We start from the raw sequence: 15564 nt of genomic DNA on the forward strand, positions 1-15564 counted from the left end.
AATGGAAGACTCGCTGCTGCTATTAGGAGCTCCCCACTCCTCACAAGTGGCTTTGCCTCTGCCGTGCTCTGAGCGCTGGAGTCTGCGCCACTTCAAGGCTGGGACCCCCAGGGACCGCCAGAGGCAGCAGCCCAAGAAGGGCACTTCTCAGGCAGATCCCTGGGGGCCAGGACTAATTCCACGCCAGCGCGTCCCTCGCTAATTGTTTCCAGCCGCAGCTAACAGGGCCTGTGGGAGCTGAGAGTCTCTCTCTCTCTCTCTCTCTCTCTCTCTCCCCCGCCTCCCCCAGGTTTGCTTCCCAGGGCACCGACCTCCCCTTAACCCAAGGTACCCTGGCACCCAGGAGCCAGACCCGAACCCGGCTGCCCCACGACCCACCACTGCTCGGCCCTGGAGGCGGCTGCCCGTCTCATCCCACTTCCCGTCCTGGTATGGCAGGAGCGCGGGCGACGGGGTGGTTCTGAGCATTTAGTTGGTTAGAAACGTGATGTGTCGCTTTTACCCTGACAGTTGTGTCATTGTCACCAAATCCACCCCGTGGGTCTGGCTCACAGCCGGGGCAGGGGCAGAGGTACAGCCTCTTGTTAGCCAACTTCCCACAGAGCTGAAGGTGCCTGAGGGGGGCTTCTAGAACCTTCAGTGGGTGGAATGCCCAGATATGAAGTCTCTTCAGGAAGAGTTTAGGAGCTGGCCAGTGGAGGCCTTCTTCGGCAGGAGCCTTGAGGCATCGCAGCTAAACTGATGGCCCTCACCATCTGAATCACTGGGGGGACTCTTGGGGTCGGTGGTTGTCTCCAGGCCCCGGGTTATCAAAGTGAGTTTCCAGGTGTGGAAGGGAGGGTGTTTCATGCTCAGGTGTGGTCAGTCAGGAGAGATGGTTACCAGCTGGGTCTCGCACCAGGCTGGCCCTGCACCAACCCCGAGTCTGCATTCGTAACTAGGTCAAGGGGGTCACGTGTGCCCCTTGGAGTCTGGGTGGTGCATGGGCTACGGGTGTGCCTGCTGCTGCTGCCACAGCCCCAGCCAGGGACCTGGAGGGACCAGAGGAGGAAGGGACCTGCAGGAGGCGGAACAGCTCCTGTCATAGGGCCCACAGAGCACAACCCACCCCTCCCAACATCTGCAAAAGAAAGCGAGCTGACAGTGACATTGGGCCTCCACCCCAACCCTGCCTACCCCCCAACCTGTCTCCCACACCCATACTCACCTGACGTGGTCTGCTTCAGTTTTTCATTTTTCTTTTTCCTCCATTTCCAGGGTTTGAAGATTCTGCCCAGGGTGGCCAGCTTGCTATTCCTCCTCACGGGGGGAGTTCGAATCCCTGAGACCAGATATTCGGAGCGCACTGGGGGGGTTTGGTCCATTTCATCTGGAAGGAGAAAACCCAGAGAGGGGTCAGTGATGACCAAGCTCACACGACACCCTGGGGGGCCTGAGGTGACCCCCCTCCCCTGGGGACCACAGTGATCCTCCAAAGCCTGGGGCTCAAGAGGGCGGTCCAGGCAATGGGCACACTCTCATCTTCCATCGCATGCCAGCCCGTGTTCGAGTGCACACCAAGCAGGTTAATTCACCTCTCGCCCCCGTGAGAAGGAGCTGGGAGCCTGAGTTCTTCCAGAACCAAGAAACCCCAGAGAGACCTGAAGACACAAGAAGAGCAGGGCTGGAATGAGCAAGTACCAGGCCAGAGGATGTCACCAGCAGTCAGAGGGGCCAGGGTCTGGGGCGGGCTGGTCATCACCAGACCCAGCCTGATGCCCCATGTGACCGGTCCCCTGGCCAGCAGCCTCCAGAGAAACCCCCAAGGTTTGACTTCCCAAGCGCTTTTCTTATCAGCAGCCCAAGCCACTCAGCCCCCTGAGCCTCAGTGTCCACATCTGGAAAACAATGGCCATCCCCCATACCTAGGGTGGAGAGGAAGTTTTTGTGTGACCATAGCGTGGTCATGAAGTCTGAAGTCATACAGAACCACACGAAATACACAGTTTATTGATAGCATGTTACAATCCATGTAAAGTACTATTATTTATGTTTTGAAACTGTAGACACTCTGATTAACACGGCACACCAGCATGGGGGACTTCCGGCAGAAATTTTCATGTAATAATTTATATAAGCAATATAATAATTCTTATGGAGTGAAAGTCACTGCTTGTTCAGGACTGGGTGCTACGGTATTTTATTCCCATAGTACAACTATGAAGTGGAGACTGTTATTACATCCATTTTACAGATGGGCACACTGAGGCTGTCAGAGCAACAGAATTCTGGTCTCAGGCAGTCTGACTCCAGAAACCTCTCTCATATTGCTAAACTGCTTCTAGGGTGATGATACAAATTTATTGCCCAGAGCAGGAACCAAATGGATGGATGGATGGAACACAACAAGAGACATAAACTAAGATGGTCCCAGCCAACCACTCTCTCTCTAGTTGTCCCCGCACCCTCCCCCCCACCAAACCACCACCAAGGGGGATTTGGAATTTTAGTTCCCTGACCAGGGATAGAACCCATGCCCCCTGCATGGGGGTCTTAACCACTGGACCACCAGGGAAGTCCCTCTCCAGTGGTTTTTAATCAAATGTTAAATATATACCCGGGACTGGCTCCACAAAGCAATCCCATGTGGACAGACAGTCCAGGGGTGTCTTGTTCAAGAACTTCTGCCCGCAGACCCAAGGAACCAGCCAGGCTCCTAAGCCAAGGCCATCCTCCTTGTCTTCACCTCTTGTGTTCACCTAAGACCCCAGGGCTGAATATCCAGGAGGGGCCCAGGACTTTTGGGTCAGGGAGTGAGTCAGGGCAGTCCAAGGACTGGTCGCGGATCCCCAGCTCCATGCTCCAGGCGTGCAGGTTGCAGACAGTCCTTCTCTCCCCAGAGGAGGTTTATTCCATGTTACATCCTCTCCCTTCTTTCCTCCGCCCACGGATGCCAGATGGGAGCAGAACGGCCAGAACCACGTGGCCCCAGGAAAGCTGACTGTCCTGAAGGCATTATTGGCACAAAGGGGAAAGAATTGGCCAGGTCTCCCCAAGCTTCTGGGCTGGTTTGAAGATAAAGACAAAGATCCCCAGAGATGTACATGGGGATGGGGAAGAATAGCCATCACCTTGTTTATATTAATGCCTCATCTCACTCCACAAAGGATGTGTGGCCATTACATAAACACATGCCCGACAAGATACAATGAGTGTCTGAGGAAATCCGAAGGAAAGGAGTATGGACAGGGTCACTGCATCAAGGGTTAGACACCATGTGTCACTCAGAGCTTCCTAACAGCCAAAGCAAAAAGGAGTAGCCCAGAGAATAAACCACAAATCAGACCCCAAACCTGGAATAGCTGGACTTCAACCCAGGCCATCAGCATCTCCATCCCAGAAGCCCACTTGCTAAGTCACTTCAGTTGTGTCTGATTCTTTATGACCCATAGACTACAGTCCACCAGGCTTTTCTGTCCATGGGATTTCCCAGGCAAGAATACTGGAGCGAGTTGACATTTCCTTCTCCAGGAGATCTTCCCAACCCAAGGATCAAACCCATGTCTCCTGCATAGGCAGGTGGATTTCAATGCTAAGAAACACACAGTGCAGTGGTGATTCGGGAAGTTTGCAAAGGAGATGACAGCCTTGAAGATGAGGAGCACAATGGCTGCCATTGGAAGTTGACGACAACCAGTTGAGAAGATCATTGAAGCTGATCCTCTTCCAACTACACAAGAAGTTGCCAAAAAACACAACATCAACCATTCTAACAGAAGCCCATACAAGCCTTCGAACTGGTGTTCTCTGTGAACCCCGACAGTGAAACTCTGCCCGTATCACTTTCCTGCGTACTCCCCGTGACCTCTCTTCTCATTTAGGACAAAACTACCAAGCCTGCAAAGGGCTCTGAGGTCTGCTCCTGCCCACGCCCACCTCACTCCTGCCCACTGGCCCCCCTGTCCCATTTCATCATCAGCATCCTATGCATTAGTATCCCTGGCACTTATAGAAACCAGAATGTCACAGGTGTTAGGATGCAGGTGCCAGAACCAGGCACTGGGGCTCACTCATTCAGCTCTGTCACTCACCCCCTGGGGCTGAGGGGCTCACACCACCCTCCTTCTCCCCTCTGCATCCTCACCTTTGCCATGGCCTTGCTGGAGGAACAGGGAACAGGGGACTTCCCAAGTCCTCGTCTGCTTTGCTTGAACCCATGAGGGGCAGGCAGAAGGACAGTGCAGCCCCTCCCTCATCGCCCCCTCCCCTCTCCCTCCGCCATCACCACCATCACTTTTAATCCATGGTCTCCTTGCTCCCCCCACCTCACCTCTGCCCCCTAGTGGCTGGAGCAGGTACTGTGGTTCCCACCTCACTTCGACACACCTGGGTCCTCACAGTAGTCTGGGACACAGGCAGCCTGTGGCCACTGAGCAGACTTCACTTCACACTCCTCTTGAGAGAACTCACTCATTCATTTATTCAACAAAAACCTACTGACACCAGGCATGTATCAGGAACTGCACCAGGAGGAGGAGGTACAGAAGTGAACAGAAAGGATCCCTACCTTCGTGGGGCTTCTATCCCCACAAAGGTCTATCTTCTGCAAGATGGACAACAGGTGTGGCTATTAAGAAACCAGCCCTGTTCACCACCTTGTTCCCTGATGCCTTCCTCTCCTGATTTTTCCCCATCACATTTATCACCTGGTGTATGGGCTTTCCTGATGACCCAGCTGGTAAAGAATCCTGCAATACAGGAGATAAAGGAGGTGCGGGTTTGATCCCTGGGTTGGGACTATACCCTGGGGAGGGCATGGAAATCCATTCCAGTATTTTTGACTAGAGAATTCCATGGACAGAGGAGTCTGGCAGGCTACAGTCCATGGGGTTGCAAAGGGTCAGACACGACCGAGTGACTAAGCACACACACACGTGTGTGTGTATGTGCCTGCATGCACACAGACACACACACACCCCTGCACAATTACTTGTTTGCCTGCTGCTCATAGTCACCTCCCTAATTGGAAGGCAGGGTCTGCTTTGACATCTGGTTTGCAGCCAAACCCCTGGTGTCCAGAATACATGAGGCAAGAACCCACGTGCTGAAGGCAATCTTTCCAGACACGAGGATGGATTGACAGAACCCAGCACTTTCTCAGGGAGCTGGGAGAACATGTGGGTGACTGTAAACAGCCGGTTATGAAAGGCTGTTCTAAGCGGGGCTATTGGAGCAAAAGCCTGGATGAGGGAGCCAGCAGTGTAGACAGGAGTGGAGCAGGGAAGAGGGTCCCAGGCAGAGGAGGAGTGAGCTCAAGGGCTTGGAGGAAGAGCACAGTAGGGGAGGGCTGTGGATGAGCTGGGGAGGCAGGCAGAGGCTTGAACTTGATTCAAAACCCAGCAGGAGCCTCCGGGGTTCTTCAGCTCAAACAACTGGATTTGTTCATTTATCAAATATCCAATGTGTGTGACCAGGAAGACACCTTAGTCTGAGTGACTCCCTGAGGTTGTGGGGGTGGTGGGGGATTTCCTGCTGTCATGGGAGGAGTAAAGACCCCTGTGCCCTGGTGGGGACCCCCTCCATAGGTCTGAAGGCTGTGCCTCCACCTCCCTCTCTCCCTGCCTGCCCCTAGGTGAGGGTTAGACCAGGTGAGGGCTGTGACTTACAATCCAAGGTCAGAAACTTCAGAAGAGATGCGCAGTCAGCGAAGGAACCGCTTACAAGCCACCCAAGGGCATGAATCTGTCACTGATGGTGTGACTGGAGGTCCAAGTGAGCAAAAGTGGGGTGGTCCTCCTGGGCACTGCATGGCCCACTCACACTGGCAGGTGGGAGTGAATGTGGGCAAGTGTATATCTAGGAGAGAGGGTGTGTATATGTGTGAGCCTTTATGGGTGTGCACATGTGCACCCATACACATGTGTCACACAGAGAAGAGAGGCTGGGGGGACTGCCACCCCTCTCTCCAGCCCATTAATTTGCTCAGCATCCCTGGAGTTGCTGGGGAGCCTCCTTCCCACATCAGAGAGGATTCCTGGAGGTGCAGACACATTAGTAGACTCTGAATAGTGCAGTGGCACTCAGTTCCAGGGGCACCTCTGCCACCTGTGAGGCATTAGCAGTTAATTAATGAAAACTGTTTTCCCCACATCTGCTGAGGAAGTACAGCTTGCAGCAACAGGGCAGGCGGGAGCACCTCACAGGCTCCCACATGATGGATGGGGCGGGCGCCCTGCCCTGGAGCTGAAGGGGCCGGCCCCAGCCCCTCCCTTCTCTGGTCCCTTGGACCAGCGGTCCACAACATTTTTGGCACCAGGGACTGGTTTCATGGAAGACAACTTTCGCATGGACCAGTGTAGGGGTGCAGAAGACGGTTTCAGGGTGATTCAAGCACATCACATTTATTGAGTTTGTTGAACAGGAGGCAGAGCTCAGGCAGTAATGTGAGTGATGGGGAGCAGCTGTAAATAAAGATGAAGCTTCTCTCATTCACCTGCCACTCACCTCCTGCTGTGAGGCCCACTTCCTAACAGGCTGCAGAGCGGTAAGGGTCTGTGGCTCCCAGGTTGGGGACCCCTGCCTTAGACAACTCCAATCCTCTCCCGGTTCCCTCTGAGGCTCACAGCAGGGGAGACACCTGTTCCCCGGGACTCAATGCCCATCCACCCCCATTGATAGATCCCACAAAGCTACAAGTCAGGCACTGCTAGAATAAGGCAGTGAAGGATACCAATGCCACGGCCAAGGAGGTCACTGAGCTTATGGGCTAATTTCCATGTCTGTCTCAGGGCCAGCTCCTTTATTCCTAATACTCCCTTCCATCCTAGCTCTGATCACAGTCAGATCTCATCTTGGGATGTGCTGTTTATTGTTATCATCTATCTTTCCCATCAGAACAAATATAAGCTTTATGAGAATAGGAACTGTGGCCATCTTGTTCATCACGGGTCCCTGGCATCTTCACAGGCAACTGGCACCCAGGAGGCATTCAAATAAACACCTGCTTGATCTGTGAATCTGGGAAGCAGAGCTGCCAGGGCTGGAGCCCCCATCCTCCTAACTCCAAAGTCCTCCTCTTAGTGACATCAGGCATTTCGGCTTCCTTGTCTTCTATCCACTGACCTGTCCCTGTCTCCTTCTGCTTCCCCAGGTCACCTTCCCCAAAACACACTGGGAGGGAAGCCCCCCTCACTGATTACCAGGTGCCGTGTGCTGAGCTACGGGCCTCACAGGGGAAACAGGCCCCATCTGTATCAGACAATACTGAAACACAACCTTTTGCTTGTTTCACTCATTCATTCATGAATTCATTCATCAAGCATCAGCTGAGGCCTGCTGTGTGCCAGGGCTGCTCTGAGTTTGAGACAGAGCTGTAAACACAACTGATACACTGTCTTGCTCTGCATGAAGCTCACCTGCTTACGAAGGAGGAAGAGAAGCAAGGAAACAGTGACTCCAGAGCGTGAAATGAGCTATGAAAGAAGCAAACGAGAAGTGGGGATGTGGGTCAGCAGTGTGGCCTCTGTTTCTTCAGTGAGTCCTTGCCTTCCCCGAAGAATCCGCCTGGCAATATGTAGTGCCCACGTTATGTAAACAAAGCACTGTGCCAGGTGTGAGGTGAAATACAGAGATGCCGGACACTCCCCTGCCCTGATGGACTCACTGACTATGGGGGAAATCAAGATGCACTGAATCACCAGGGAGAACCAAGACGGAGAATTATAACTTCAGAGGAAGCAACTCTTCCTGCCTGGGCTGGGAAAACTCTGAGAAGGCTACCAGGGGTGGGGGTGACACTGGAGCTGGGCCTTGGAGGTTAACTAGGAGCTGAATAAAAGGTGCACACCCATAAAAGCATGATCGCAGGTGGTGTCTGGTGCATAACAAAGAGCGCGGGGGAGTAAGATTTGACGCCTCCAGTCTCTGAGGTTCAGATGCCCCATAAAATCTCCACATATAAAACTGGGATCTACACAGAGATTCCACCTGTCTATGGTGCCAACTCATGACCAACATACACCCACAAATACACAGACATAAAATTATCATCATTATCATCACCACTGACTATCAATAATAGGAAAAGATAATCTCAAAGTAAGAAAATAATCTTTCTTATTGCTATATCAATAAATACATGGATAAATGAAAAAAATAGCAAGTGTTGTCCTTATTGTTTTTAAGTTGCTGGCATGGGTCTGAGTATGTGAATCTGAAAACCCTTAGGCTGGAGCTCTCCATTTCTGGATGGAGAGGATGGAGGGGTTCAGCCAAGAAGAGCCGTGTGTGGCCACGATGGCGCCTTGAGAGCATGAGAACCACGTAGGGATCTGGTTCGAGACCAGCCACATGGAACGGCTGCAGAGAACATCAGTGTGGGCAGCAGCTTCAGGGAACAAGGCTGAAGGCCAGGAGGCCCGCTGAGAGAGGCCAGGCAGGGTGAGGGCCGTGGGACAGCAGGGAAGAGCAGGGTGGTCCAGGGACGTCATTGCAGCCGAGTCTTCACCAGATCTTGGTGAGAAAACAAGGGGCCAGGAACACAGGCAGAAGACTCCAGAAAACCAAGGTTTGTTTTGTCGTCACTGTCATCAGCAACAGCAGCATCTGTTGGGCACCTGCTGCGTGACAAGCTGTGTTCTGAGCACCTGACATGGATCCGCTCATTCTGTTCCCGTCAAGACCTGAGAAGGCAGGTCGCTATCTTCATCACTCACATCAGAGTAAAGAAAATGGAAGCAGGGATGAGAAACAACTTTCCCAGGTCACGCGGCTAAAGTGATAGACTGGGCTTGGAAATCAGGACACCTGCTCTGAAAGCCCTCGTCCTAACCCCAATGTCAGACCCCATGGAGCAGATGATAACAGCGCTGTTACCTGGGATACGGGATGAAGGAGGAGAAGCAGATATGGAGCAGAGAGCATCATTAAAGCAATGTACACGAAAATCATGGCATTTAGGGTGTAAAGACCAATAACTTGTGCCCAGTCTGCAAGAGATGTGGCTTTATGGCTGCTGTCTATTAAGAAAGTGCTGGGTGCTTTCATAGACACACCATCTGGATGGCTCCGAAGGTCCAAAGCCAAATTCATGAAATGGATTTGAAGTTGCCCAATACAGAACTAGTCTTGGTTTGACCTTCTCCTGTCCTCCTGGAAAGTTCTGGAGTATCAGTCCAAGAGCAGGATATGTTAGGGGGGTACTGATAAACCCAAGAAGAACTGGGCCACATGTGGACAGCTTCCAGGGAGCAGTGAGACCACATCCCCAGGGTCACGCTGCTCAGAATGCAGGAAGAAGCTGGTTGCTGAGTGGGGCAGGGGAGCAGGGATTAGGAAGAAGAATGAATTTACTTAAAGCGGGGGTGGGGTGGGAGGGGGAAGAATTCCTGAAGGCCTGTGGCTCTATGCCCAGCAACTCTGCAGACATCTCTCTACAGTTCTCCAAGTATATCCATCAGAACCTGTGAACAGTGACAGCCCCCTGCGATGGAAAAACTGCCGCCTTCCAGCTGGGAGGGAACAGGGACCCCCATAGCAGGTGCCCAGCACAGCAGCGGGTGCAGGAGTAAATGAATGAAGAAGAGAATGAATGAATGAGAAATGGATCCTGGAATACAAAAACTGAAATGGAATCAGAATGCAGGTCAACGGTACTTAACAAAGACCTGAGCACCTCTGTGCCCCTTTATGAGGGCAGATAATTATTCCTGAGCAACTTCCTGGCCTCATGCTGGCCCATCATTTTTCCTGGCTGCCACCTAAGCAGACGGCACCTCCTTTCTCTCCCTCCCTCATTAGTCGAGGTGCTAAGGAACATACAGAAGGAAACACAAGGCCCTGGCTGAGCTTAGAGTGAATAACCGGTCTCTGGAATACTGAGAATTAAACAAATGCTTCATCATAGAAGAACATGTCTTGGCATGCTCAAAGGAAGGCCACCAAACCCTTCTGGGTGTTCAGTCCAAAGAAACAACCCCGGGAGGTGGGGACATCTTCCGCTCCATTTTACATTTAGGAAGCAGAGGCTACGAGAGGCCCGTGTGGAAAGTCACATAGCTGGGAAGTGGTAGGTCTGGCATTGGATGCCAGGTTCTCTGACCCAAAGCTCCCCATCTGGGCATGACACTGTGTTGCCCAAAGAGTCTCCCATGGAGCCCTAGCAGTGGCAATGCTTTGTGAATGAAGACACTTGGGAAAACACTGTCTACACGGAAAGTCTTGCCTGAAGAGCCCCACCACATACCATCGTAGGAAAGGCTCTGAGAAGTCCTGCAATAAACAGTCTCATTCAACCACTTGGCCAGCTTCTCCCAAATAGAAGGACCGGCCAATCCCTATTTGCACTTGCTGCCCAGACAGTGACAACCACACAAACCATCAAATGGAGCTTGAGCAATAAACCTGAGATTAAGCCCCTTGAATATATTCTGCACTAATGACAATTTATTTAGGGAATTTAAAAGTCTTTTCCCCAATATCTGTTTCCAAAGGTAACGGGATTCACTAAGGTCTTAGCAGAGGTGTCTCTAAATTTCCCAAGTCTCTAAGACTCTTCCAGTTATCTCAGGCCCCCTGCACAGCAATGATGCTGAAATTAATTCTAGATAAATGGGCATCATTCATGCCTCTGACACCAGTGGAAAAATCAAGACCTTATTAAAGTGGCTTCTTTTTTCCCTCATATGCATCGTGGAAAAAACAGCACATCTAGCTAGAAAGCCCATCTGTTTAGCATCAACTCCATAATTCTGCCAATGGTGGCGGGTGTCTGCCAGACATATGGCCAATTCTCCAAGTGAAATCAGCTCAAATCTGTAAATCAAGTGGATCCAAAAAGGCTCCACAGAGCTTAGAACCAGGAGTTGAAACATGAAGAGGACAGGGTCACACAAGGGAAAAGGTGGGATCTAGAAAATCAGCTTTGTTGTCATTGGGCTTTTTCTGCACATGAGTAAACACTCATAAAAATGATTCTTCAAGAAGCCCAGAGACTTTGCAAAGCCTAAAAGCTGGTTTTAGAGGCGTCCTCTTAAAGATCCTATTTTACAGAGTGGAGACAAATGAGTGTTTCAGAGAGAAGACATAAACAGTGAAATAAGACATCAGGAGAGTTTAGCATCGCAGGATAAATTTAGACAAAAAACATCACCCAACATCTTCAAAGCCCAAGTTCCAACTCTGACTTTCCAAACCTCAAATGCAAGTTGAAATTCTTAAATAATGTCAGTCAATGCTTAAGGATATACAAATGTTAATTTTAAAATATGCATACTTTAGCATTTTTCACAGGAACTAAACAAGTTATAAATTCTGGGAAGATTCTGAACCAACAGATATGTATTTAGATAGTGTGTCCCAGACCCAATTTTGCTTAGGTCAAGGATGAGCAAATGTGTTCTGAAAAAGGCCAGATACTAAGTATCTTAGGCTCTGAGGGCCGAACAACCTGTTAGGATAACTCAACTCTTCTGCTGTAGCATGAAAACATCAGTGCTATGCTATGCTAAGTCACTTCAGTCGTTTCCGACTCTGTGCGACCCCATAGACGGCAGCCCACCAGGCTCCCCTGTCCCTGGGATTCTCCAGGCAAGAATACTGGAGTGGGCTGCCATTTCCTTCTCCAATGCATGAAAGTGAAAAGTGAAAGTGAAGTCGCTCAGTCGTGTCCGACTCTTAGCGACCCCATGGATTGCAGCCTAACAGGCTCCTCCGTCCATGGGATTTTCCAAGCAAGAGTACTGGAGTGGGGTGCCATTGCCTTCTCCGGAAAACATCAGTAGATGTTTGTAAATTAATAGGTGTGGCTATATTTAAATAAAACTTTATTTGCAAAAGCTGGTGACAGGAGGATTTGGTCCATGGGCTGTCGCTTGCCAACTGCTGCCTTAAACGGTCCCTTTGGAAATGTCTTCAGGGGAAAAGTACTACAGGACACTCCTGTAGTAAAAGAAAAAGAGAGAAAAGGAACATTTTCCAATCTGAGCTTTTACCTTCTAGCCCACTCCAAACCTCCAGGCTCCAGGCCAGCATCACTCTGCCCACCTAACTCTGCAGCCTCCTCCCTGGTTCCCAGGCATCCACTAACCCTGCTCCCCTAAGCAAACAGGGCTTTGCATCACTTCCCTGCTTAATGTCATAGCGGCTTCTAGAATGAAATACACAACTTCAGCTATGATCCCAGAGTCCTGGCCTCTGCTTATTTCACACCATGCCATGCCCCACTGTGCTCTACTTCTGTCTCTTTCTGCTCCTCCCACCACAGGGCTGCCTCCCAGGCCAATCACTCTAACAGTAACACTTTTCCCTGAAAAACTCTTACTCATTCCATATGGCCCCACTGTCTATGCTCACCTGTTAGGTTTCCTGTTATTTTTTCTACCACAATCTTCAACACAATTTATAACTAGCTATTGATTTCATGTTCATTAGTTTAATGTCCATCTTGGCTATTTAACCATGAGAGCATGTAAATGAATCCAAGCTTGTACTGTTCTCTGCACCAAAGGCCCGTAAATCAAGAGACGAGTTGTTGGAGTTAGGAACAGCGACTTATTCAGAAAGCTGGCAAATCGAGAAGATGGTGGCTCGTGTGCCAAAGAGCCATCTTGCCCAGGTTGGACTTCAGGCTTCTTTTGTGTGTGTGTGTGTGTAATAAAGTTTTATTAAAGTATAAAGGAGACAGAAAAAGCTTCTGACATAGGCATCAGAAGGGGGCAGAAAGAGTACCCTTCAGGCTTCTTTTTATACTTAAAGGGGAGGGAGTAAAGTCAAGCATTTTCTGGTTCCCATCAGTCTCTGGAGGGAAATGTACTAATTTCTTCCTTCCTGCAGTCACTCATAGGTAGGTCTAGTCAGGAGGTTTCCTGGGAGCAAAAGGCATTTAGCCTAATGCTCATTATCTGGGAGGCAGGGTTTCCAGAGATGGGCCATTATGCATCATTTTAAGCTTATAGGCAGCATCCCCTTAGTGATGAACTTGTAACAGAATACAAAGATTCTTCCCTATTACAAGCAGAGACGCAATGTGTCCTGTATAATTGCCTCCCTATGTCCCAAACAGTCCAGGTGGGTTCAGCAGGTACTTGAGAGAAGCTGAAGATTTCTTTTTTCTGTGCTCAAGTTCACAGCCCTTGCCCATGGGGACCTGTCCAGGAACATCTGAAGGCTATAATCCTACCACAATGAGGCGTGGTTCTCAGGATTTACCAAGTAGAGTTCCCTGGCAAATCTGATGAGGTTTCCTGCTATACTGTTAATATGTTTCTGCAGCTACTCACCGACAACTTTTACCCAAGAGCCAACAGTGTGACGCTTGAACACCTACAAGTGTCTGCATGTCACCATGGCCCCTGCTTCTCCCCAGGGCCTGGTGACTGTCATGGAAGCACCAGAACGAGAGGGAGACAATAGACAAGCTCGTAGCCATACCACGCACGCTTCCTGGGAACAAGCATCAGCTGGTGATGGGCCAGTCCTGGAAACCTGCCCCTGCAGGTGACATCTGTCTGCCCAGACCATCCCTAAGGGCTTCCTGCTGCTGTTGGACGACAGCCCCCTCTGGCACCCCCAGCAAGGGCTAGCCCCAGTAGCCCCATTTGCAGCCACCGTTCCCTGACATTCTGGGCCACCAGAGAGTCACCCTGGGTAGGGGCTGCAGCCAGTTCTGTCCACTCCCCACCACACATGCACTGGATGGACCCACTCACACTACAATCCGCTTTCCTGAGCATCTCCACCATACCTGAGACCCAGCCCCTGCCCATCCAGTCCCAGGGGCTAGAGGTGAGGGAGGGGACAGTCATGTAAATAGACAATTAGGACAGTGGGCTTTACCACTCCACCCTCCCCTGCCACCCACCCCAGTCCTGGTCAACCCCATCACTCCCAGGTTCCCGCAATGTCCTCCATGGGTCATGTCCCCTGGTGCCCACTTCTCCCTGCCTGAACCCCTCCCATGGCTTCCATTTGCGACTGGAATAAAATCCCACATGGTTCCTCACGCCCCATGACCCCTCCCCTCACCACTAGCTCTGGCCCTGGGGGTCATCAGCTTCCCCTCGCTCCTTCCCACCTCCGGACCCCTGTGCTTGGTGGACCTTGAAGGACCCCTCTCCCTCCTACCTTTGCAAAGAGCTGCCTCCTTCTGTTCTCCTGGGTCTTGGTACCACGGTTTCCTCCACGGGGAGGTGCATTGAGCTTTGGCAAGACCAAGCCCAGGCCCAGCACACCTTACCCCAGCAAGACACACTCCCCCCGACTCCCAAGATGAGCTGATCTCCCAGCCTCTGCCCACTGGGGAGATGCAGGCCTGGCTACAGGGGGCTCCTGAGATACGCCGGAAGCAATCAGTGAACAGACTGATGATGGACGAGGCACTCTGACCGAGAGTGAGACAGGACTCTGTGGACAGAAAAAGGACAGGTCTCTGGACTCAGGGAAGACTTCCTGGGAGACTGAGGACACCTGAAGTAAGCTTTGAAGCATCAGTAGGAGTTCGGTGAGCTCTAATAAATACGGGGGGAAAAAGGTAATATTCCATCATATGAATAGAGTTTTGTTTCTTCATTCATCCCCTGATGGCCATTTGGGTGGTTTCCACCTTGAGGTGGTTATGAATAGTGATGCTATGAGTATTCATGTACAAGTTTTGTTTGAACAACTATTTTCAATTCTTTTAGATATATACCTAGGAATGGAATCGCTGGATCCTACGGGCTTCCCTGGTGACTCAGACAATAAAGAATCCACCTGCCAACGCAGGAGACATAAGAGACAGAGACACGGGTTCGATCCCTGGATTGGCAAGATTCCCTGGAGGTGGGCATGGCAACCCACTCCAGTATTCTTGCCTGGAGAATCCCGTGGACAGAGGTGCCTGGTGGGCTACAGTCCACAGGATCGCAGAGAGTCGGACACGACTGAAGGACTTAGCATGCAGCAGCACACAGCAGCTTTAAGCATCACTTTTTAAAAAATCTGAAGGCCAGTTGGTTTACAATGTTGTTAGTTTCAGGTGTACACCGAGGTGATTCAGTGATATCCTTTACTGTCATTTAGTCACTGAGTGGTGTCCAGCTCTTTTGCACATCCATGAACTATAGCTCACCATGGAGAGGCTGCTCTGTCCATGGAATTCTCCAGGCAAGAATACTGGAGTGGGTTGCCATTTCCTTCTCCAGGGGATCTTCCCAACCCAGGGATCGAACCCTCATCTCCTGTACTACAGACGGATTCTTTACCACTGAGCTACCGGGGCTTCCCATATATCCTTTACAGGTTATTACAAAATACTGAATATAGTTCCTTGTGCTATACAGCAGGTCCTCATTGTTTATTTTATATTAAATGTTTATATTTAATTGTTTATTTATATTAAATATATCTAATCTATGAGTCTGCTAATCCCAAACTCCTACTTTACCCTCTGCCCACCCTACTTCCCTCTTTGGTACAGGTTCACTTTTTGAGGAAGTGCCAGCCTGTGCTTCACGGGGGCTGCACTGTTTACATCTCCAGCAGAAATGAAACACTGACACACACTACGACACAGATGAACACGGGATACACAAAGCCAGTCACCAAAGA

General features: G+C 50.7%; 1 protein-coding gene across 5 annotated transcripts in view; it reads right to left on the reverse strand.

Moving 5' to 3' along the window:
- Window positions 1-15564, reverse strand: part of PHACTR3 (phosphatase and actin regulator 3) — a 206116-nt gene that overhangs the window by 86351 nt on the left and 104201 nt on the right. For all 5 annotated transcript variants that reach the window (XM_059892575.1, XM_059892578.1, XM_059892576.1 and 2 more), the window contains exon 2: window positions 1208-1369. In XM_059892575.1, coding sequence (XP_059748558.1) covers window positions 1208-1364 — 157 coding nt within the window. In that variant the 5' untranslated portion in view covers window positions 1365-1369. The remainder of the gene's footprint in view (window positions 1-1207; window positions 1370-15564) is intronic.

The sequence above is a fragment of the Bos taurus genome, chromosome 13 (assembly GCF_002263795.3).
Source record: "Bos taurus isolate L1 Dominette 01449 registration number 42190680 breed Hereford chromosome 13, ARS-UCD2.0, whole genome shotgun sequence".
NCBI lineage: Eukaryota > Metazoa > Chordata > Mammalia > Artiodactyla > Bovidae > Bos > Bos taurus.